At 35.1% G+C, this 25182-nt stretch overlaps 2 protein-coding genes across 6 annotated transcripts; one reads left to right on the top strand and one right to left on the bottom strand.

The window, feature by feature from the left end:
* Positions 1 to 3213: 3213 nt before the first annotated feature.
* Positions 3214 to 15638, top strand: LOC123870527 (glutamate receptor ionotropic, kainate 2-like). 3 transcript variants are annotated; one of them, XM_045913873.1, is made up of 17 exons: positions 3485 to 3602; positions 4421 to 4566; positions 5844 to 6011; positions 6477 to 6634; positions 6912 to 7108; positions 7458 to 7699; positions 8106 to 8210; positions 9041 to 9154; positions 10018 to 10212; positions 10919 to 11080; positions 11431 to 11630; positions 11993 to 12191; positions 12959 to 13047; positions 13407 to 13537; positions 14019 to 14134; positions 14586 to 14732; positions 15284 to 15629. In XM_045913873.1, the coding sequence occupies exons 1-17, from the start codon at positions 3530 to 3532 to the stop codon at positions 15542 to 15544; spliced, it is 2703 nt and encodes a 900-aa protein (XP_045769829.1). In that variant the 5' UTR covers positions 3485 to 3529; the 3' UTR covers positions 15545 to 15629. The 3 variants fall into 3 exon arrangements, with proteins under 3 accessions (XP_045769830.1, XP_045769829.1, XP_045769831.1); XM_045913874.1 differs by lacking the exon at positions 4421 to 4566 and having other exon boundaries at positions 3214 to 3602; positions 15284 to 15628; XM_045913875.1 differs by lacking the exons at positions 3485 to 3602; positions 4421 to 4566 and adding an exon at positions 4871 to 4923 and having other exon boundaries at positions 15284 to 15638.
* Positions 15639 to 17663: 2025 nt separating this feature from the next.
* On the bottom strand, positions 17664 to 24690 carry LOC123870524 (glutamate receptor ionotropic, kainate 2-like). 3 transcript variants are annotated; one of them, XM_045913864.1, is made up of 17 exons: positions 24388 to 24690; positions 23947 to 24107; positions 23506 to 23673; positions 23150 to 23316; positions 22885 to 23081; positions 22525 to 22793; positions 22339 to 22443; positions 22149 to 22265; positions 21860 to 22066; positions 21568 to 21729; positions 20897 to 21096; positions 20076 to 20277; positions 19563 to 19654; positions 18980 to 19116; positions 18782 to 18897; positions 18378 to 18530; positions 17664 to 18078 (listed from the first exon to the last, which is right to left on the bottom strand). In XM_045913864.1, exons 1-17 carry the CDS (start codon positions 24464 to 24466, stop codon positions 17755 to 17757), a joined length of 2856 nt encoding a protein of 951 aa, XP_045769820.1. In that variant the 5' UTR covers positions 24467 to 24690; the 3' UTR covers positions 17664 to 17754. The 3 variants fall into 3 exon arrangements, with proteins under 3 accessions (XP_045769820.1, XP_045769821.1, XP_045769822.1); XM_045913865.1 differs by lacking the exons at positions 23150 to 23316; positions 23947 to 24107; positions 24388 to 24690 and having other exon boundaries at positions 23506 to 23627; XM_045913866.1 differs by lacking the exons at positions 23150 to 23316; positions 23947 to 24107; positions 24388 to 24690 and having other exon boundaries at positions 22525 to 22728; positions 23506 to 23627.
* Positions 24691 to 25182: the final 492 nt, after the last annotated feature.

Here is a 25182-nt window from a genome sequence, read left to right as displayed (position 1 = left end):
ATTCGAACAATTTGGTATGTCTGGGGAGGTATAGCCCATAATCCGGCAGGTTAGGGCGGCACTCCACTAAAAGCAAGAAAGAAAATCTTTTTGTTGCGATGGTGCTAGTAGAATTAGAATGCTCAAGTATAGATTTATATTATTTTTAGAATTGGTCAACCAAAAGACGTCCACTGCTGGACATAGGTGTCTTGTAGGAACTTCCACACGCCACGTACGACTATTGTTTAATTTTTACGAAACCATAAACTTATTGTTTCGAAATCTGAAATAAAAGGGTCATCAGCCAGAATAACTCAGTAGTGTTTCTGTTATTTTATTTTTATTTAACAAAATAAGCACGAAAACGTCAATGAAACAAAGATTATATCTCTTAGCAGGAAATTAAATTTTCCGGTAAATTGCGTTTAGCTACATAATAAGCTTCTCATAGGCTTTCTGAATATTAATAGGCATATTAAGCGCTCTAATTAAGCTTCTTTCAGGTCACATCTTCAAAGAAAGGGAAGTAGTTCAAGTTTCTCTCATCAAATATTGTCTGTGATATCGTTTAATTAGAGCGGTGTTGAATATCTTAGTGCACTTAAATTGGATCAACATTTACTTACTCGTAGCTACTGGTAGTATTACTTAAACTTATTTGTTGTGAATATGTGTGCAATACAAAAGTGTGTGTGTGCGTGCGTGCGTGTGTGTGTGTGTGTGTGTGTGTGTGTGTATGCGTGCGTGTGTGTGCGTGCATGCGTGTGTGTGTGTGTGTGTGTGTGTGTGTGTGTGTGTGTGTGTGTGTGTGTGTGTGAGTGTTTGTTTGGTTATTATAAGAAAAAAATAATCCACGTGAAAGAATTCACAGGTAAAAGCTAGACTATCATAAATCAATGTTTTTGTAAAATATTAATATTATCGCAAGCTATCTGAAGTGAACTTAACGCTTATTTACGCCGATGTCAACAACACCTCAAAAACCTAAAATGAGTTCCGATAAATATTTTTCTCTGGCTGATATAAAGTTTGTATATTTTACTACGGTAAATAAATAGTTTAAATATTATGAAAGTACTGATAGAAGAAGCTATCAAGTCTTGATAAATATTTCTTAAAATTCTTTAGTTGGAGTCCAAGCTTTCACTAGTTGATTCAATCTTGCATTGGATTTTTCAATTTACTTTACCGAACCGATTCTTGTGATACTTCTGGCCATGACAACAGATAGCATTATGTGAAGTCCAAGTTCCAATTGTTCAAACATGCTGAACCCGGGCCATGATTTACCCTTTTTAAATTGATATTGTGGGTACAACATCCTTTGTTATTGAACTTACAGGCTGAAGTCCTCAATCATGACATAAGGAACTACCTGCTTCAAACGTAAGATCTGAGGATTGCTATAAGATAAAGTTGTATTTTGGGCACTTAGATATAAACTGATAAAATGTATTGATGGAAGATTCATCAATAATAATACTAGTTCTAGGTAATTCTAGTTAGAAGCTGTCATTAGGTAAAATAAAAATAAGATTTTTTGTTAGTTTACTTGTTTTCAAAGTTCCTTCAACTTTATACTAAATTGCATATTACATAAACTGAGTCTGCCAAAGGTCTGCCAAGTATTTGCAGATGTAATTGCTGAACTCATCTGTTATTAATCTTCCAGTAAGTATGTCAAAGGCTATATTATGTCCATCTTTTCTCGTATGTTTTCGAAATGTTCGTCGTAAACATTTTATAGGATTTCATCGGTACTATTGTGAATTTCCATTTGACTTCTATTTAGGGAGCGCATAAACTTGCTACTCACTTTGCGTTATTGCCTTGCTAAAGCCAAGACAAGTAGTCTCGAGCGATTTATTTGAATCGATTGACTTATTATATTAGATTTGGATTAAAATTATTTGCTTATTGTCAATGACACACATTACATACCATGGACATATTATTACATTCATATTACATGGCGTAAGTTTATAATTTGTGTCCTGACCTAAAAAACTAAAAAGAGTTTCCACGGGATTTTTTAAGAATAGAATAGAATAGATTTTTATTCAAATAAAGTTTTACAAGTGCATTTGAATCGTTAAATAATTTACCACTGGTTCGGAATACCGTCCCTACCGAGAAGAATCAACGAGAAACTCGGCGGTTGCTCTTTTCAATTGTTCATTTTACAATAATATTCCATACTATACAAGCAATTGCAGCCCCGCGCATTGCCTAGACCTAAAATTGCCTAAGAAAACCTAAATCCAGATGAAATCGTGGGGATTATCTAGTATTTACATACTTGCTTGCATACATGGTGAAAAAATTACCTTTCTTCTCATCTCCGCATTCAGGTAAAAATATATATTTTGCAAGCTTGTCAGAGTCCTCAGCGTAGAGCACGCACAATGAGTCAATGTGTGTTCACAGTCGTGCATACGAATTATTTGCAAAATTGGATTTCGATCTACACATTTACTTAGTTTCATTTATGGTAGAAATAGAAACTGTATTATAGTTTTATACGTTTCGTCATGAATCACTGTGTGAGTCTCAGGTGTTTTTTGAATAGGCAAACCGAATACGATCAATTTATTCAAAATGGCTCGCCTCGGGTTATTTTCCATAAAATATATATTTAATAAGACCACCAGTGCTATAGTATTTAGAGAAAATAAATTACATAAAAACTTATCACTAAAAAATAATATTTACAAAAATATATACCTGCTAATAATAATGGCCTAGCTAGCTAGGCTTGAGGGACATATATGGCTTAGTTGTGACAACGCATATCAATTGATTGTGATTGTTTAGCAACGTTGAACCAAGTCGGTAACTGGATGGGTGACCGACTTCAGAGGTCCGAATTTGGCCTTCTCGGTTCCTCCGTGTCACGGAGAGCACGTTAAGCCATCCCGGTTATTATCGCTCATCTTATTATAACTGTAAATTAAACTAACAGTTGAAAGTTGTCTTAGCCGAGTTGTGTGCGGAAGGATCTGGGAACCCACCACATTAGTATCCCAAGAAAACTCCTACCATTACAGGATTAATAGAAAGGGGTCACGACCCTCAGTAATGAGGAATACGACTATAGACAGGCTTAACCGTTGAGATAAATAAGCGCCAATCTTGGGTCAGCTTTTGCGAGCAAGTTCCCAATCAAAATAATCGTCACACCCAGATGTTGGTCATCAGTATCCCAAAACTCTCAGACGGCATTCAAGGGAAGTATGTCGTTTGCGGGAAATCTCGACCTATTTTAGTCGCGAGATTATTTCTGACTCCGTTCGTTGTCGGCTTGTCGCGCCGGTATCCCAAAATCTAAACACATTATCGGCCGTCGGTCTAAGCTTTGAACGTTTATTACGAGATTAGATTTACGAAAGACCCCGATCGCCTCTTCACTCTTCATTCATTGTATTCCGTAATGTAAACTCGTAAAATATGATGGCATTTTTAATTCAACATTATTTTAAAGTGCACTACTTATAATTTTCAGTGCGCCGAGTGTTATATTCAATCAAATGTTCCATTATAGTTGAAAATGATTGTGAAAGTGTTATTTATATTAGTGATGATAGTGGCATGTGTTATTTCAGAACCACGTTTTACTATTGGTATGTATTTAATGGAAGACATACCTATTACTTTTTTGAATAAAGTAGTATAGATGTTTCTTATCCAATCTACATTTGGCCAGCGTGGTAGACTATGGTCAAACCCTTGTCAATCTGAAAGGAGGCCAATAAGTTCAGTAGTGAGCCGGTGCTGGGTCTCTTAACCGAATACTAGAAAGCATTCTAACTTTTCTTTCGACGTATCTAGGTATTTTTGTTATCTTGTCCATAGCAAACGTATCCTGTAGGTACATAGAACAGTCACTCCATAGGCAGGTATTTAAGACAAATAATTAATTTTTTGTATCCAGTGGTATGGTTCGTACTTTGTAGCTTCTTGAAAACATGTGTGACTTATGCATTGACAACAAGTGTAAATTAAAAATTTTCAACACCCCCGACAAATCATTTTCAAATAAATAATTATGTATATCTAGGCAACGTCCATCTTAACAGCTTGACATTTGTCAATTGACACCAAGATTGACACTTGAATATTATGAACCTAAGGGTTATCTAACCTTCTTTTCTACAAGAAAACTAGAAAATAGCTGATAACTTTTAAACGGCTGAACCAATTTTTTTGGATTATAGCTAAGAACACTCTCGATCAAGCCACCTTTCAAACAAAAAAAAGTAAATTAAAATCGGTTCATTCGTTTAGGCGCTACGATGCCACAGACAGATACACAGATACACAGATACACAGACACACAGATACACGGATACACACGTCAAACTTATAACATCCCTCTTTTTGGGTCGGGGGTTAATAATTATTACTAAAGATATAAGTTACTAAAGAAAATATATTCCAGGGGGCATATTTTATGAAGACGCAGAAGATCTGAAACAAGCGTTCAATGTAAGCGCTAAAACTTTCGAATTCAACACGTTAGTAGCGGAGGTTCCTAAAACAGGAGATTTTCTTCATATAAGCGATCATGTCTGTGAGTTTGCGAAGGCAAGTATTTAAGCTTACCTATTGTGTTTTATCCTATCTATATCTATAACAGTATGAGTAGCTGGCAATCAAAACGGTGTAATTAAACTTATGATCAAAATACTTTTCCAAGCCAAATAGCCTAAAACTGTGCTAAAATTGAACCCAAAGTTCATGATTTTGACCACTGAATCCAAACTCGAACTCATTTTTAATCAAAACTGTCAAAACTGTGCTAAAGTTGAGTGCAAAATTCGTGATTCTGATTCAATTACAGTAAAGTTTCAACAGAGTTCATTCAGTATTTTTTCCTCCTGTATTTAATTTGGTGCAATTACATCGTTTTGTTCGCCAGCGTTTCATATTATTTATTTAATCGTAAAATCATCTGCCATTATATAATATTCTGAGCCTTACATCTTTGTGTAAACAGCAATTCCTTACTCGTCATTAGTCACAGAATTTGGCATTGATCATCCCGATTCGTATTGCAATCGGGAGCAAAATATGTTCGATAGGGAATAGGGATGTGTGCTTCTTTGGAATCCATACTTTCCTAGTCCATACCAATATTGTAAACGCTAAATTGTGTGTCTGTCTGCTATCTTCTCACGTCCCATCCTTTTAATAGCTTTTAATGTTTTGTACAGAATTAGCTTACATCCTTGGTATGGACATAGGCTACTCTTTTTCCCCCGGAAATTCAAAGTCTACCCATGGTTTTTTTTACCTCTATTTGGTACAAAGATAGAGAGTTTGCAACCTGGAGACGGATATAGGAGTTCTAGGATGACTTTTTGAAACCTAATTTCATTTCGGACGATGTCGCAGGCATCATCCAGTAGGTACACCTATTTAAAAAGTAGGTTTTGATAACTTGTAATCTTATAATAATGATAATCGGCAGTTTTATAAATCGCAGACAAACAATCAAATCCATACTAATATTACAAATGGGAAAGTGTGTCTGTCTGTCTGCTAGCTTTTACGGCCTAACAGTTTATCCAATTTTGATGTAAAGTATCGAGTGCTTACATCCCGGGGACGGACATAGGCTACTTTTATCCTGGAAAATCGAAGAGTTCCCACGGGATCCCCAAGACCCATCCGTTTAACCGATTTATATGAAAGGTACAGAGGTAGCTTGCGTCCCGGAAATTATAGGCAAATTTTTATCCCAGAAAGCAGAGTTCCCACGAGATTTTTAAAAATCTAAATCCACGCGGACGAAGTCTCGGTAGTACTGTTATATATTTAACTTTTTCCAATTTTTGTGTAACTTTTATTCCAATTTTCAGGCTGGGGTGGTAGGTATCATCGACGGCGTGGGAGGACAAGCGACAGAACTGATCCAAGCCCTCTGCGACACGTTGGAGATTCCGCTGATAACCATCCAGCAAAATGAGTTTTATACGCTGGATTGGACACTTATCAACTTATATCCAAGTCCTATAGCGTTTAATAATGTGAGTTTTCTTTTTAGTTTGTTTCACACTTAATATTATAAAAACGAAAGTGCGTCTGTCTGTCTGCTAGCTTTTCCCGGCCTAACAATTTAACCTATTTGGATGAAATATGGATACAGCGTTAGGTTACATCAAGGGGACGGACATAGGCTACTTTTTATTCCGAAAAATTAAAGAGTTCCCAGGGGATTTTTAAAGGTCCTTCCGTTTAACGTATTTATATGAAAGGTACAGAAGCTTGCGTCCCGGAAAACCAAAGAGTTCCCACGGGATTTTTATAAAAACCTAAATCAACGCAGATAAAGTCGCGGGCATTATCTAGTATTTTTTTTTGATATTTCTAGGCTATCTGCAATCAGTTTATTTATCTGCAATCGATTATATGAGAGCGTTAAGGGTAATAGGTAAATTTTCAGAGACAATAGTAAAATAAATACCTATTTCCTTACTATAATTTTTTTACAGTTGCTGACACAACTGGTGACAAAAAAAGAGTGGAAGGAATTTACGCTTCTGTACGTTAAGGGATACAGCATGTCAAATGTGTACAAACTGTTAGAGATGAGCACCCAAGCTGACTTGTTTACTATCACCGTGAGAGAACTAAGCGGTGAGGATTACAGGTACACTTTACTGTATTTTTAACCCCCGACCCAAAAAGAGAGGTGTTATAAGTTTAACGTATGTATCTGTGTATCTGTCTGTGGCATCGTAGCTCCTAAACTAATGAACTGATATTAATTTAATTTTTTTATTTCAAAGGTGGCTTGATCCAGAGTGTTTTAGCTATAATCCAAGAAAATCGGTACAGCCGTTTGAAAGTTATCAGCTCTTTTCTAGTTACTGTAACCTTCACTTGTAGGGCGTGTTCTAAATTTTTAATTTACACTTGTGTTACAGAGATGTTTTGACAGAAGCAAAAGAAAGTGGCTACGTTAATTTTGTAGTAGATTGTCCTTCGGCTTACTTGGAACCAATACTGAGTCAGGCACAGCAAGTTAGTTTAATGTCTGATGAACATTCGTACATATTTGTTTCGCCTGACTTGTTTGCTCTGGACTTAAGCCGATATAGATATGGTGGAGTTAACATGACTGGTAAGGTTTTTGTTTAATATATAGACTAGCGGTTGGCTGCAATCAGACCTGCTGGCAAGTGATGATGCAGCCTAAGATGGAGCGCACTTTCCTAGGATTCACTCTTGACTTGAAGTTCTTAAAATGATAACAATCATTTAATTCATAAATTTTTATTATTGTCTAAATAATCTAAATTTACTTAGCTGTGGAGGATTCTAAGAACACATTGCAACGGTTTACATTTTTTTAATTTCCAAATAGAATTAATTTCCAAATAGATGATGCCCGCAACTTCATCCACAGCAATATATACAGACTAAAAATATGCAAATGAATGAAATGAAATGAAAGAATTTTTTTTTTTCAGGATTTCGATTAATAACATTGAAAAGCAATAACCGACTATGGGACTTCACAAGCTCATTCAATGCAGAATCGGCAAATATTTTAGAAGCGGAAAACCTTAGGACTGAAGAAATTCTCATTTACGACGCTGTATTGATGTTATCGGATGCATTGTACAAAGTCAATGTAACCACACAAGAACTCGATTGTGAACAGTACGGATCATGGGCTTATGGTTCGACGTTACTTAACTTTATGAAGACTGTAAGTATTTTAAGTAAGAGCCTCAATAGCTCAACCGGTAAAGGAGTGGACTAAAAACCGAAAGGCGACGGTTAAAACCCCGCCCGTTGCACTATTGTCTTACCTACTCCTAGCACAAGCCTGACGCTTAGTTGGAGAGGAAAGGGGAATATTAGTCACTTAACATTTTTTTTTTTTATCAAATTCTAAGTAAGAGCAATCAATCTTGAAATCAACAAGATGCCACTGACACAGGCTATGGATACAGCCACATAGCATATGAAGCGCTCGTAATAATAAGTGTTAAAATCCATTCCAGTATTTAGCTGCTAGGTTTAAAAACATAGCTGAACATGAAAATCCTTTTCCGTTGAATGTGTTTTCTTTATTAATTATTCTATATAAACAAAAGCTATATTTATTTCAGAGCAAATCAGAAGGTCTGACGAAATCATTGAATTTTGATGGATTCGGGCAAAGAAATAAAGTGATCGTTGATGTCTTAGAATTGACCCCTGCCGGAAATCAGTCCGTAAGCTTAGTTTATAACTCAAAATTTAAAAAAAGCCCGACACAAAAACCTCTATAAGAAAACTAGAAAAGAGCTGATAACTTTCAAACGGCTGAACCAATTTTCTTCGATTATAGCTAAGAACACTCTCGATCAAGCCACCTTTCAAACGAAAAAAACTAAATCAAAATCGGTTCATTCTTTTAGGAGCTACGATGCCACAGACTGATACATAGATACACAGATACACACGTCAAACTTATAACACCCCTCTATTGGATCGGGGTTAAAAAACGGGTTACTCCGTATTTCAGGGTATGATAATATAGAACCCCTTAATTGCGGGGTAAACAAAGCTCCCACATTTGTTACAAATTCAGCCGGAGCTAACCACTCCCATTTAAAAGATCATAGCGCCGCCACTACGCGGTCGATCGTCAAACATCTTTAAGTTTAATGGACTAAGAGCCAGGGCATGCCAGACCTTTGTAATTTTATAAAAGCTTAAAATTTCTCCTCGTATTGCGTGCATTGTCTTCCCGCCTGCCAGATGCCCTTAAAGTTTAAAAGTTTATAGGTGTCTGGCGGGGGGTTACAAAGTGAAACTTCCGAAGAAAATATAAAAAAAATAGACTTTATACTTTGACGTAAGATATCCGAAGCTACATACATAAGCCGATCCAAACTTCATAGTCGCTGATCGTTCGTCCCTGTGTTGGGGACAATACGCAGAGAAACTTCCAGCTTTTATAAAATAACGAAGGCCTGGCACACGCTGGCTCTATCTCTATAAGAACTAAAAAAACAACCTATTAAAAAAATATATTTAACGTTTTATTATTATTTTCCAGATAGGAACATGGGATGGTGACAAACTTATTATCTCAAGGTCCAAAATACTAGCCACTGAAATAGGAGAAGAAACGATAATGAAAAACAAAACGTTCAAGGTTCTCATTGCTACGGTAAGATTTAAAGAAAATAGAATAACTTTTTGACCGTTGTATCCTAGCTTAATATTATAAACGCGAAAGTTTGTATGTATGTAATGTATGTATAGATGGATGTTTGATACTGATTCACGCAAAAACTACTTAACGAATTTGGTTGTTTGGAATGGAGATAGATCATACCCTGGATTTACCTATGCGCTACTTTTTATCCCAGAAAATCAATGACTTCCCACGGGATTTATAAAAACCTATATCCACGGGAATGTAGTCGCGGGCATCTGCTAGCAGAACATAAGTAAACGCCTTTTACAAATTTCCAAAAAGACTAACCATCCCTATTTTGTTAGAGCGATTTTTCAGCCTTTTCCTAAAACGTAAGAGGGATTTCTCCGTCACTCGCTCCATACAAACGTATTTCGTCTCTCATTGGAATACTAACCAATCATACTCAATGGAATTTTGTAGAAACGTTCCGGGAACTAATATCTATGCCTGTGGTTATCCAGACTTCCGTTAAAATATTCGGTTTCAAAGTTACGCGGTCTTAAAAATTCACATACAAATCTATGAACCCCTGTAATGTTAAAACTACATATTTTTAGAAAAATCTAAAACACCACAGGCACAGATATTAGTTTCTAGAATATGTCTGCATTTCATGGACTTTGGTAGCTTAATATTCAAATGAAATTGCGACTACGATTGTATGTAGTAAGTGACGGAGAGAGCCCTGTTAATGCAAATGCTTTGTCTGTTTTAGCAGATTACTGCAAATCAAGCGTAAATTATATGAGTACCTACCTTGTATATCATACACTTCCGCAAAGTAACACGGTAACACGCCTGCTTTACAACTTTTGAATATTGTTTTGTAGACTCCACCATACGGGTTCATCAAAGAATCCATATTTAAATTGGAAGGTAACGACCGCTTTGAAGGCTTTACCATAGATCTAATAGGCAAATTGGCTGATATGTTGGGATTTAACTACGAGTTCGAATTGGAAGCGGACTACGGAAAATTAAACAATGGAAGTTGGACTGGAATGATATACAAAATTAGAGAAGATGTGAGTTTTATGGTAGTTTGGGTTAGGTTTAACTGACTGCTGGATACAGCAAAATGTAACGTTTTGCGGACGTTTTTATCTCTGTCAGTTTTTCGAAAATTGCGAAAAAACTCAGAAGAGAAAAATGTTTGAAATAACTTGTGTAAATTAAGAATTTATAACAACCCCGACAAGTGAAGGTTACAGTAACTAGAAAAGAGCTGATAACTTTCAAACAGCTGAACCGATTTTCTTGGATTATAGCTAATTTAGAACACTCTCGATCAAGCCACCTTTCAAACAAAAAAAGAAAACTAAATTAAAATCGGTTCATTAGTTTAGGAGCTGCGATGCCACAGACAGATACACAGATACATACGTTAAACCCCTCTTTTTGGGTCGGGGGTTAAAAATTTATTTTCAAATGAATTTATTTTTGACTTAGCAAAAGCCGACAAAACTTGAAATTAAACTTCAGTGCCAAGCTAAAACAAGACATATCCCGAGCGGTGACGTTTAGCAGTAAGTTGCAGTCTGTAGGTCACCTTTCGGTTCAAAGTCGGGTAAGTCAAAAGACTGACTGACATCCGTGAGGAGTTTCTCCTGCCTTGAGAAAAAATCGCGGGTACGGGGGAACTGCTAGTACTTCTGTGACTCTCTTCAAGAGGTGGTCACATGCAAAAATATGGTGTAAACTTACAGGAACTGGTTACGAAATTCTTTTCAGAAAGCAGATTTTGCTATTTGTGATCTTACTATTACAAAGGAAAGGCAGAAAGGAATCGATTTTTCCACACCATTTATGAGTCTGGGTATCAGTATACTTTACAAGGAACCTAGCAAACAACCTCCAGAAATGTTTTCCTTTATGGCAGTATTTTCTAAAGAGGTACGTATATGACAATACTTTCTGCACTTTACACATCGAATATTTTTTAATTATGTATGGGTGCGCCTTTTACAGTTTCTCCTTATCAATACAGTCGAGTATATTGACTCCACGCATATATTAAACAGTAAGCGAGACAATATACAACTTTGTCGTACTCTGCGTAGCACGTTTATAGATGTGTATGACCGTTGTTCATTGCACGTTAGCTTCTTTTTATTTTTTAAATTAAACAGACATCTTTGTATTCTAAGCTAGATCTTCTAAAACTTCCATAATCCATAAATTTTGTTAGAGGACACGATCAAAGGCAACCGCAAAGCTTAGAGTCTGTGTATAATATGTTTCAGGTTTGGTACTATATGGTGCTTGTACAACTCGGGCTTGGAGTTCTCATGATATTTGTTGGTCGTATTTCGAATAAGGAATGGCAGAACCCCGTGCCTTGTGTAGAGCAACCCGAGGAGTTAAGCAACCAGTTCAGTTTGGCCAATTCAGTTTGGCTCATCATCGGTTCTGTCATGCAACAGGGATCAGAAATCGCCCCCATGTAAGTGTTAAAACATTTATTTATTGCACATGTTAAAATTTCTGGTAAGTAGATATACTTACTTAATATAGATAGTAAACTTTTTCAATCTAAGCTACTTTTGGTCCTGCCACGAAACTTCATTTCGTATCTCATTTGAATTTTTTACCTTTTCTCACTGTGATAAAAAGGTTTTTTACCCGACTGCGGCAAAGCCAAAAGGAAGGGTTATGATTTATAGGAGTATACCGACATACCCACATACATACATACATACATACATACATACATAGACTGCCAAAATCATAACCCTTCCTTTTGGCTTTGCCGCAGTCAGGTAAAAAGTAATTAAAGTTTTTGTAAGTTTTGTACTTTTCTTCCAGCGCACTAGCCCCACGCATCATAACCAGTGTTTGGTGGTTCTTCACAATGGTCATGGTCGCCTCTTATGTGGGGACACTGGTCGCCTTTCTAATAGTAGAGAAAAATGTAATGCCATTTCAAACAGTTGACGAACTGTACGAGCAAAAACATATAGCTTACGGTGCTAAAGAAAATGGATCTACCGTTGATTTTTTCAAGGTAACAAATATTTTAATAAAATTTAATTGCGATATGTCAACATCACGCAGCCATACCTAATAGTCATCTCCCGTGTTTTAACAGGGCTCTCTCCGTCACTCGCTTCATACAATCGTAGTTCCAAATTCATTTGAATATTAAGCAACCAAAGTCCATGAAATTTTGCAGACACATTCTAGAAACTAATATCTCTGTCTATGGTGTTTTAGATTTTTCTAAAATAATGTAGTTTTAAAATTACAGGGGCTCAAAGATTTGTATGTAAATTTTTTAAGACCGCGTAACTTTGGAACCGAATATTTTAACAGAAATCTGGAAAACCACAGACATAGATATTAGTTTCTAGAATATGTCTACAAAATTTCATGGACTTTGGTTGCTTAATATTCAAATGAAATTGGAACTACGTTTGTATGAAGCGAGTGACGAAGATACGCCTCTTAATATATGACGAATAAGTAAATAATTAATTTATAATATTATGCGCTTAAGATTGGCAATATGAAAAGTTATCAAAAGTTTTTAATTTTAATATGGCTCAAAGTCACAATAGATTTTCATCATCCATTAAAAAGTTTTCGAAATATTCAAAGCTAACACCCTATTTTGAGCACGAATAATGAACGTTGAAAATCACATACCTACTAGTTACTTACTACTGTCACCTACTATAACTATGCCTACCGATGACGCATTTTAAACACACTGTATGTGGTGTGAATAGATTTATATACCCACTACTTACATATTTACTTTTTTACTCACAGTACTCCACGAATCCAAAATATAACGAAATGCACGCTACAATGAAACGTAGAGGCTGGATTGTGTCAAACAATGACATTGGAGTGGAAAAGTAAGATTTGTAACTCTTTTGACACGCCTGCCCAAAAAAGGAGGGAAATGTTTTCAGGCTCCATGTATTTTTTTCTTTTTTCCACCATAACTTTTAAATGCCTGATCAAAATAGCAATAAGCTTCTCTTATTCATAGCTCGATTGGAGTATCGTTAGAATCCCAAAGGACGCTATAATTTTTTGAAAAAAAAATTCAATATGGCGGTTGTATGGCACCATTTTCAAATGTGGAAAACTTTCGTTTTTAGTTAATTTTTTGGTAGGGCAGTTGTGTTTTTTAATATTAATATTTATGAATTGTTAGCTTTTTCAATACTTCTTATATTTATTAAATAGCTATCCCATATTTTATGTACAGGACAGAGAAAGGGAACTTTGCATTTTTTATGGAATCCACATCTATTGAATATACTAAGGAGAGACATTGTGATTTAATCCAAGTGGGCGAACTGCTCGATTCTAAAAATTACGGCATTGGTATGAAAAAAAGTAAGAACATTTATCCATACAAATTTTATTTATTATTATTTATTAAAGAACATTTATCCATAATAATTTATTATCAATGCGATAGTGTGTCTGTCTATCTACCTTTTAAGGCCCATTTTTAAACTGATTTTGTTGGAATTTCGCACAGAGATAGCTTGCATCCCTGGGACAAATAAAGTCTACTTTTTGTCCCAGCAAATCAAAGATCTCCGATTAAATTTTTAAAAACCTAAATCAATGCGGATGAAATTGTGAGAATCACCTAGTTTAATATAATATATTTTATAGAATATTTATTTTCTGTACCTGGGATTTACATTAATCGAAGTATAGGAAGATATAGAATTCCTAAAATTGCTTCATATCAGAATACAGTCTAAGTGGCCGACTTTTCACAATATCCCTGCGACTAAAAACGCAATAGTTTGATCTGTCATTTTAGTTAAGTTTCTTTAACACTAAGTATTCATTTATTTTTCAGAGTCACCGTACAAAAGATATATTGACAGTGCACTACTAAAACTAAAAGAGAGCGGTGAAATACAAAAACTAAAAGAAATTTGGTGGAAAGAAAAAAGAGATGGTGGCAAATGTGGTGTAAGTAAAAAAACAATGTTTGAATCACGGATTTTTAGACTTCTGAGGTGTGTTTTGTCTGCATAACTACCATACTCTACTGGGTTAATGTTTTTGAAGATAGCATCATTATTTACCTACTTAATAATTTTGGATATCCTAATAACAACATCCATCAAGACACATTGACCACAACGCACACCAGCTGTGTGAATTGGAGCCAAGGCGTGAAGTCTTGACAAAGCCTAGATTCGACTAGAATTGCCGAGCAAAATTGTCTCGAAATAGTTCGTCTCGAAGGGAATTCGTATAAATTAGTTCACTAGTAAATTGCATTCGTCACTTTTAGTTATATTGTGTTCAGACGTTTGAATTAATTCAAAGGGAAATGCTGAATGAGAGACAGAAATGAATAATAAGTGAACCATCTGATATCACCTATTGATTCTACCAATGTCAACTTTTTTTACAGAAAAAACAAGACAAAGAGCAAAAGCAGCTAGGAATGAAGAATATGTTGGGAGCTTTTGTGGTGCTTGGTGTCGGATGTCCTATTGGTCTGGTGATCGCCATAATTGACATGATGTGGGGAGTGTTTAAGCGTTCGGTCAAATACAATGTAAGTATGAACCATAGATTTAGGTATGTATTTCTTTGGATTTAAAAGCCAGAAACAAATAATTCTTACTCTGATCCAAGGACCAATTCCAGAAATTTTAAAATGTGTCATTTTAATTTTTGCAAATTAATACTATCCAACTACCCCGGTAACGTTCCCCTATTTTAACCGACTTCAAAAAAAGGAAAAGGTTCTCAATTCGTCGGAATCTTTTTTTGAAGCCCGATCGAAGATGGCAAAATGTGCGTAAACCCCGTGCCATATATATCTATGTAGAGTGTAGACTTTGTCGCTACCCGTATGTGTTACAAGCGTTATACGAATTTGTCCTCACCTTTTAAAATACATTTGTTTGAATTTTGCCTATATTTTGGAGTTTTATAATACCTATCACAAAGGTTAGAAGGTGAAATGAAATTCAAAATGTCATACCCTTAAAAACACTACTCTATCGGACTTATTATATGTCTCCCTAAAATCCAAATTATTTGACTAAGGCTAATAATATGGTTATTGCCAACGGTATTAGAACATTGGTTTCGTTTTCACAGACAACTTTCAAGTACGAGCTAATAGAAGAATTGAAATTCGCACTTAAATTCAGCGGTGACATTAAACCAGTGAAGCGACCACAAAGAGAAGCAAGTGAGGATGCAGAAAAGGTGGATTTAGAGAGAAAGGATGAGCTTATGTCATTACGTTCGCTACGATCAGAAAGGTCCTCTGACACTCACAGAACTCATCACTCTCATGGCAGCTCAAGACACTCACCCATGAGTATAGCGTTTGCTAGAAGACGCGAATATTCGTGATTAATAAATACATTGTTTCTTTTGTATAATTGTTGTTTTAACGACTATTTTCCATTAAGCAACCAAAAAAGTAACGTTACCTTCTGAAACTGCGTAAATATAAGATAGCGTATTATAACTGTAACAATCTATACTTAAGATTTTTTTGGTCACTAGTAGGTACTATATTCAGTATCATATTTTTCCCACAATTTATAGAGCTGAAGACATTCTATCTTCTATATTCTTATATTATTTATAAAGTTTATATCATTTTCTCTAATGGAACTATGTATATTCTTGACCTTTAAGATAAAGTGAAATGTAGGTAAAGGTGCAAAATCAAGTTCCGAAAATACTTACTATAGTAGGTAATTAGGTAGGTATATTTTCTTTTATTCATAAAAAATATGAATATTTACTTGGGTCATTTTTCAGAATTTCAACTCTGTTCATACTGTATTTGTTAATGGTGCAGCGGTGAATTATATTTTTCTTGAACTAAAATTTTTAAGGTAAAACACGAGACTCTCAATCAAGAAAATGTCCGATCTATAACTATAAAACTACATATGGCTTTAGTTCAATCCTAATCTAGCTAAAAGCTTAAATTTCATATTCAACTTGTAAGATATCTGCATAGCGCTGAATGATATATTGGTCATTACTATAGTGTCCACTGTGAAACGGAGACAGGCGAGCGGCCGACCTCTGCGACCACGATCCTTCACTGGATTTCCATTTACTGGACAAATTGTGCCATAAATTTATAACTTTATATCGCGTGTCCTTTTACATTGCTCATTAATTTTAAATCGCACCAGTTCGTAATTTTTCTCTCAAAACTATTAATAAGAGCTTTTTTATAATAGGCTGTACCTAACATAACTTTTACAACACTGCAGTAGCCAGTAGGTAATATAAACAAAATCCATACTAAATTACTAATCCATTAAACAAAAATATTAATATGAAGAAAAAAGCACTTCAATAAATAAAATATACAACGGAACACTTTACTTCATGTGGCATTGCAACGCATGCCGGGTACAGCTAGTATTTTATAAATAGTCAAGAAACCAGACATCGCAAATGGATAGATCGTAAACAGACCCACATGAACAAAAACATTTTAAAAGCTTTTAAAAGATAAACTTATTCCCAAGTAACCACTAGAAAGATGCAACATGTCGCAGACACACAGCTTATCAGTACAAAGCATGGGAACCATATCTGTGGCACCATCGTCGCGACGGCGTAAATGTACAAAAACTCAAAATTGCAGCGATAAGCAAAAATCCAGACATCCATTAGTGACGAATACCAGAAGCTCCAAGGCCTACGTGACTGTAGAGCGACCCCACCAATCTACCCACGCGGTGCTGCATATAAATATATCATCCCCCAGGAATAGCGTCATTCCGGTCCTACAAGCAACTCTACGAACGCGTCGCGTAGAAGCTCCAACTCGCTTCACCCTCGCAATCGTTATAACCGCGAATCATTTTTATATTAATTTAATTAAAGTCAATATAAAGTAATAATTGTAAAAGTCGGCCAATAAATCAAAACCTCATCCGAAAGACTTTCAATTCACCACCGGCTTCACTGCAAGACAACAGCGGCTGGCGGCGGCGGTCTCACACCAGCGGCCAGCGCGGCGGCAGCCTTCTACTGAGGAGTCAGCACTCCTTAACTAAATGCAAAAACGTGTCTGTTTTGCTAGCTTTTTAAGGTCCATACCCAATTTTTATGAAATTCGGCAAAAAGATAGCTTGGGGAAGGACATAAACTTTTTGTTCTGCAAAATTAAAGAGTTTCCACGGGATTATTAAAAAACTTAGTTTATACCGAAGAACGGGCATCATATTTTTGGTACAGAGATAACTTTCATACTGGGGATGGATGCAGGCTACTTTTTTCTGGAATTCCTATGGTTTTTTTTAATCAAAACGTACGCGGATTAGTTTGCAGGCATTATCTAGCTTTCTAATAAATCAAAATATAGCAAGTAAAATATTTGTCTAATACTTGCAACCAACACAATTTGTGTAGCATTACCTATTAGTACAGGGTCAACATTTTAATGTCCATGGAACTTCAACTTCGTGACTAAAATGTTTAAAAAAAATACAGTAAGTACATTTTAAAGGAATAATTTATTTAGATATATCATAAAACCTACGTTTTGTCTTTTTGGTTTTCAATCATAAAATCTACGTTTTGTCTTTTTAGTTTTCAGGTATTAATTGGGACTTGTTTGAATACTGTCTGCTATATTTGCGTGATCTTGCTATCTGCATCGCATTACTTTGTCTTCTACTGTGAGTGTTATGGTGGGAATGACTAGATCTATCCGAATGCCGTGAGGGTGCTATTTCATTTCTGTTTTCACTTTCCCTGCGTGATTCAGGATCTTCCCCTTCCTTGTTTTCTTCTTTCTTTGACTCTTTGGACCCACTTCCTGTTGATTCTCGGTGACGAACAGGTTTTACGTCTCCACTAAAGCTAAATATGAATTTCAGTTCAGCGATCAGTTCATCTTTGAATGGTACCTGAAACCGATATATTATTTTGTTATTTATTTTGTGTTTGTTCAACCTTGACTCAATGTAATTTTAAATGAAAGTTCTTGAAAGCTTCGCTCTCCATTTTTTAGGCAAAAGTAAGCCCAGTATCCACCAGAGCGGAGATGGGCAGAGATGTATTGTATTTAGCAGACCAATCAGATTATTGTTAGTCTTCGCGTCATCTATATCAGTAATCTGATTGGTCTGCTAAATATATCTCCGCCTAACTCCTCTCTGGTGGATACCGAACCATAGTGTCCTTAATTTTTTAACTGTTCGGTTACCTTTACTCTATGCGATGTTAGCCATACATCGAAAATCATCTCGATAAAAGCACAGATTGCTGCCAAACCAGAACCCGCCGCAAGTACGATGAATACTCCACCAACATTCGCTAGCACTAATGGTTGAGCATCTCCGCTGCCTTCGTCGTCATCCTTAAAAAAAAAATTAGTCAGACCTTGAGAATCGAATGTCACAAAATGCGTGACTGGGATCAAGCCCCCAATCACCCGAATAGGAGGCGGATTCTCAGCGCTGGTTTTCAATTTGGGCCATAATTAATTATAATTGATCAATAAAATCGTACCACTCCCGTTGCATTATCTGCTATAGATTATTTAAATACAGAATGAGTAAAGGTAAGAACGTAATAAATGGTTTTAAAAATGTAAAAAATCTTTTTTACCGCACATATGCCACCTCCCCTTTTCTCCTTCCACCATTTGTCTTTCATCCTGGCTATTTTTCCTTGTTCTTGCAACTGCAATATTGACTCGCTCATCGGTTGCCTATATGGTGAATCTAGAAATAAGATCGTGAATACTATATATTTAAATTACCTGTTTGAATGCAAAATGTTATACTGTTATTTCTTGATACATACTCTTCTTCATGGCAATTCCGTATCCTTTACTATCCAGCAGTCCACCTACTTGTGCTACGTCACAATTTCTCTCCACTAAATACTCGATTGATGAAGATTCCATTAGAAATGCGTAATTTTCCTTTTCTGATTTGACCCTAGAATAAATAAGCTTAAATTTTCCTCGTTACAGAATATTTGAAGTAGGTATGTACCTACATAGAAAATACACAAGTATTCATAAAATCGTCATATCAAATCAAATAAATGTATTATGTGTCATAGGGCAAAGTTGTATGAAGGAGATGGACAGAGATGATATTAAAGAGATGAAAAAGAGCAATCCACTACAGCACAATATCCTTTTAGATCATCACGCTTTAATTTTTTCAAGCAATATAAGATTTTTTCTTCAGTTATGATGAAACAGATATAAGTAATTTTACGTTTCATCAACCTTTTTCATAAGAAATAGGTATTTACTAGAAATATTTTGTAAGTATTTATTTATTTCGTATGTTAAATATTAAGTTTTGAAATTATTGCATAATATAAATGATATTGTAATATGAAAAGCATCTAATATGAACAATTAAAGTCTCACCTTTCAAGCCCGATATCGTTAGTAGGTGTCATCAGCTCTGGGTGTGCGTCCATATATTGGTACATTTTCTGATATAGTAAATTGTCGGATTCCTAAAATAAAACGTACTTTAAAGTATATAGTTTGAAATGTTTAAAACGAACATTTATTATATTTTAACTACTCTCAAGTCGAAAAACTTGTAATAAATTATACGAGTAAGTATCTATTAAGCATCACTCAGAAAAGTAGGTATTACTTAAATATTTTTTTCGAATTATTGGAATGTCCTCCCAAAACCTACCATAAAACACAGGTTCAATGCGTAGAGGTTATCCGAGAGTTTTAATCTAAAAACACTAATAGCAAAATATATAATTTAATTAGAGTGTGATTGTTATCACAACATCTAATTATCCAGTTCACAATCCTAATAACGAAAATATGCGATATCGTTCTGAATCTCAGATGGACACTTTAAAAGTAACCTTACACTATATGAGACAGAAACGAGATATTATGTAAGAAAGTTACCTTAAAGAAGCTGAAAGTAGCACCGCCTTTCTTCGCCCCATAAGTGATTTCATAAGGATTATTTGCTAAATCAGACACACTTTTTATCGCATAGAACTTTGATTCCACTGTTAAGAATGCAGCAAGATTTGCTGTGTATGAAGACACCATTATTAGAGTGAAGAACCACCACATACTACCTGCCATCCTTGTGGATATCGCACTGAAATAACAGTAGTACATTATTTTCAATCAAGAATATTTTTATCCATTTCACTTCACTTAATTCTTTAAATCCTATGGAATTTATCCTTTTTTAGGATGAAAGGTACCCTCCATCACATTTTAGGTTTTTAACTATCGAGCAACAGATGCCAAAATCCGTTGCTTCGTAGTGGCGTGATTGAAGGACAAACCAACAAACAAACATTCTTTCTCACTTATAACATGGGGTACTTTTTATCCCGGTAAATCAGAGTTCCCACGAAGTTTTTAATTAAGACCTCGTGCCTTATAGATGCATCGCGTAGATCTGTGAAACTATTACAAGGATTTTTTTCTATTTGATGTGTAGTTGATTTAATAGTATTTGTTGTTTATTTACAGGATACCTATGACTTACTAGAAACTGACTGGCTAGAAACGTGCTAGAAACTATAAGGTTCTGACAGACAGACGGACAGATAGACAAGTGCAATTCAGTCAAGAAATCTCGAAAACTTCAGAAAGTTCTGTGGTCTATTCAGAGAGGAAAGTTCCTCTCTGAATCTCCCACTTGGATAAAACAAAAAAGGAATCACTATAATCGATGTGAAATTCTCAAAACTTAAAGATCAACTAACATAGGTGCTATTTCAGATCCCTGTGTAAGAACACTACCCAAAGTAAACCAAAAAGAGTTCGCTAAAGTCCATTGGTTATCCAAAGTTTCAGGTTCCTCTATGCATGGATATGGGTTCTGCCATTCTTCTGGTGCAAATCGTCCAAGAATGAAAAGAAGCGCCGACACACCAACATAAGCCCCTGCTAAATAACCCCAAACCTAGAACCAAAAAATCACTATAAATAAAAAGGTATTTTCATTATTTTAAAGTGCTTTTGAATCATCAGAATAATTTATCATTGGTTTGGTTTGCCGTTCCTACCGAGAATCGATGGTATTTTATTTTAACTATTTATTCGGAGTTCGATCCTGGGCGCGAAAATCTGAATGTTTGGAGCTATGTGAGTTTTAAATCAGGTATCACTTGTTTTATCGTGAGGGAACCTGCATGTCTGAGAGTTCCCCATAATATTTTCAAAGATGTATGAAATCTGCTAATCAACACTTGGCCAGTTTGATGAACAATGACCGTAATACCATCTTTTTTTGAGAGGAAACTAGAAAAATTTTCTTCATCAAAGTGTTAAATACACATGCTACAGCGTCACATAATTTTGAACCGATTTTGTCTGTCCATCAAAAAAAATTATGTTGATTTCGGCAGTCATTTTTAAAGTAATTATTATTTACCTGGTATGAAAACGGTGAAATAAATGAGAACAAGTCGGGCGGTTGTTTTGTGGGCTTTTTGTATAATATAGTGATACCCAAGTTCATAAAAGGACTTGTAAAGTCAACCGCTTTCTGACGAGCTGCAGTTATTGTCAAATCGGTTATTGCAAAATCTGCCCTCTAAAATAAATTTAAGATTAAGAATACCTAATTAATAAAGTAAGTTATTTGAAACTTGCAATTTTTTATCATTATCTGTACATAAACTCATGTAAATGTTTCAGATTGATAGATATAAAATATTATTTACACCGTCCATTATTTTCTCCATCATTCCATTCCATTTACCAGTTTTGGAGTCATAAGATCCGTAAACGCCGTCGGCTTGGATATCAAATGTATAATTGAATTCATTCATCTTTGCCAGTTCTTCGATGATTTCTATGCCGAAACCTTCGTAACGATCGTTTCCCTCTAATTTTTTTGAAGACTCTTTTAGCATTCCGTATGGCGCACTCTATAAAATTTTAAGAAATTATACATAATCAAACATTATGCATTAATTCTATCTGATTTCAAATTATATTTCCTAAACATACCAACGCTGTAAGCACTATGAAATGTTTTCCTTTCATTGATTCACTTTTTTCTTGTTCCACCGGAGGAACAATTTTTCTGGACTCAACAAATCCATCTTCCGTTGTCCACGATCCTATCTTTAAAAAAAACTTTTTTATCATCACTGCGACTTAGAAATATCACAGAATCATAGTATGATTTCTAACATACCTTTTCGAAACCATGAGCCATAACTTCCAGAATATCAACCTCTAGTTCAGAACGAAAGCCTTCTTCGTCAAATTTCACCATCCCGGTCAAACCGTCAAGTTCCATCTAAAGAAACATACATAGCTCAAAATCAATATAATCATTTTATCAATTTAATTTTAGATTGAAATAAATTGATGTTCTTACGGTTCGCACGTGATTAATGAGAGTGGAACCAAAAGTCCAACTCTCATCGCTATCGCAAGTTATATTCTCAGCGCCTTCCTCCAAACCCATTGCCTTTATTGCTGAAGTATACAAGATCACTGAGTCATACACTAGCGCCAGGTTAAATCGGAGACCATTGTTCTCTATTGCATTTTCAATTTTTCCCTCGGATAATTCTTTTACCTGTTCATTTAAAGAAGTGATGAAATTCTGAATATGTTCTAATTCAGGATCAAAAAATCTAATTCCTGGAGAAGAAAATAGTTTTGATCAGAAATTTTGGAATTCAGATGATTTGTAGCTATATGAATAGATAGAGTTAAAGTTAAATACACCTACCCGTAATATTAGATCCTCCATGTTTATAGGGATCGATGTCAATCGTATGAAAATCTGGATCCATTATAACATAGCTGTGATCATCAGACATTAATCCGACCTGTTGTGCTTGTTCTAATACAAGCGGTAGTTTGTCTATGCTACAGCTTACAAGATAATTAACGGAACCTGAAGTTTTAATTGTTTTTAGCTGGGATCTAAAAAAGACAAATATAACTGTTGAGAAGTTTTTTAACTGACTTTATTCATAAATATTAATATGTACCTGAAATCATCACCTTCGGGCATCTGTACTACTGTTATTAACATTTTGAGTTCGGAATCTAATTCATGCATTGAAATTATACTGTCTAAGAAAGGTAAGTGTTCAGCGCCTTCGTAAATTATTGTAAACTCTTTCCAACCCTTTATTTCAATTATATCAGCAAATATCTACAGAAAAAATAACAAATAGAATAGTTTCTTGCACACTTTAAATGAACATACTGACTGAAACATGCGTAACTTTTCACGTGGATGCAAAAGCAGCAGAAGAGATATAGAAAGACACAAAATAAAAAAGTATAAAAATATAAAAAACAAAACAAAATATAAAAGCAGAACAAATAACACGAATATTACCTGTGAATAGGCGATGTGATTCGGATATAAATTAACAGCAGACCAATTTCGATTTAGGGTTTCAACGGGTTCAGCTATTAACTGAGGGATTTCCAAAAAGTCAGCAATAGACTGGACATGATGCAACGCATTTTTGGTTTTGGGTCCAAATACTCCGTAGATATTATTCTAAAAAAAGTGAATTAATTCCTTCTAATTAACTTTTTATAAAATGCAAGATAGCCCTGTGCTAGAAAATAGTCTTGCCTGATGCAAAGATATTTGGATATAGTATTTGGAGTCTTAGGTTGGAATACGCATGCACTGAAGTTGCCAATTATATTGCCTTGAAGATGATCAAGTTGCAAATAAACAGAGATGCGGAAAAGCGTGACCACATCATAAATTATAATATCAAGAACTTTGAACAAAAAAATCATGCTAGTTTAACATTTAGCGTACCTCTAAAAGTGAGCACATGGCCGTTTCAGCTTCCATTATATCACCAGGAGATGTTCGCACGACGTTTGCTTGGAATTGGCTTTCCTCATTTTCCGATGCTGCTGTAATAGCCACATTAAAGGCCGCCTCGAATAAAAAACTTCCATCGTCACAAATCGCTCCTAGAAAAAAAGTAGCAAAATTAGTTGAACCGTTAAAATTACCTACTGTACAAATCTATCGATACTTTTAATGAAGATAACTGAACGATTTCTGTACATTAAATTATTTTGAAAATATTAATTTAATCGGAAGCATTATCATCCATATAGAGCCATCTAGAGATATCACAGAATCAATAATAACTGAGGACAGATTTTAGCTAGAATTTCGTTTTCATTTTCCAAAGTAAGCAAACACAAGCATACTGATCTTTTTAAAACATGCGGTTGTAAAACTCACCAATTGTTTTTTCTCCTTGAACGTAAAACAAACAAGCCATTATGATGAAGCAAGGTAGCCATTTTAATTTTACGTACATTTTAACTCGGGTTAATTTAAACTAGAATAATATTATCACGTCCTTCCACATGTTTTAGTGTTAACTCCAAATATCACTTTCTAGTATGATGGACCATATTATCCGATTGATTGGCGAGTATAATGTGCAATGATATTATTTTTGGAGCTCAATTGGAGCTACTCTATAGTTCTTGTAAACCTAATTGTGTCACAGTGTCGTAGTTGGCGTTGCAAATGCAATGGCTCGAAATAGCCTAACCGCTAATTTTCATTAATGCATCTGAGCTATCACAGCAAATACCAACAGTTGAAATACTGAAATCGATCTTTGGATATATTGTTGGCAAGTGTGTGCTGTTTAAACTTAAAAAATGTAAAATTTTGGAAATTCTCTTTTAAATTAGTTAATCTCTATCTTTGCAAGTAGAGATTGAAAGCTCTACATCTCCTGAGGATGCTCCGGTGTCGGGGTAAAACATACGTCGAGTGGTTGTCTGGTTTTGCGAATTATAGCAAATTAAGCTTTTGGTCCCTGATATATCATGGACATGGGATATTTCATCCCGAAACATAGAAGAATTCCCACGGGATATTTAAAAACCTAAATCCACGCGAACAAGGTCGCGGGAATCATCTAGTAATATATAAGTAGTTCTAGTAGTATATATACAACTGATTTCCAATATTAATAACTAGTTTTTAGAACTACTTTAAAGCAAGTAAGAGGTATACCCA

This window comes from Maniola jurtina, chromosome 12 (assembly GCF_905333055.1).
Source record: "Maniola jurtina chromosome 12, ilManJurt1.1, whole genome shotgun sequence".
Lineage (NCBI taxonomy): Eukaryota > Metazoa > Arthropoda > Insecta > Lepidoptera > Nymphalidae > Maniola > Maniola jurtina.
The sequence above is the reverse complement of the archived record's forward strand: the minus strand, read 5'-3'. Positions and strand labels throughout refer to the sequence as shown.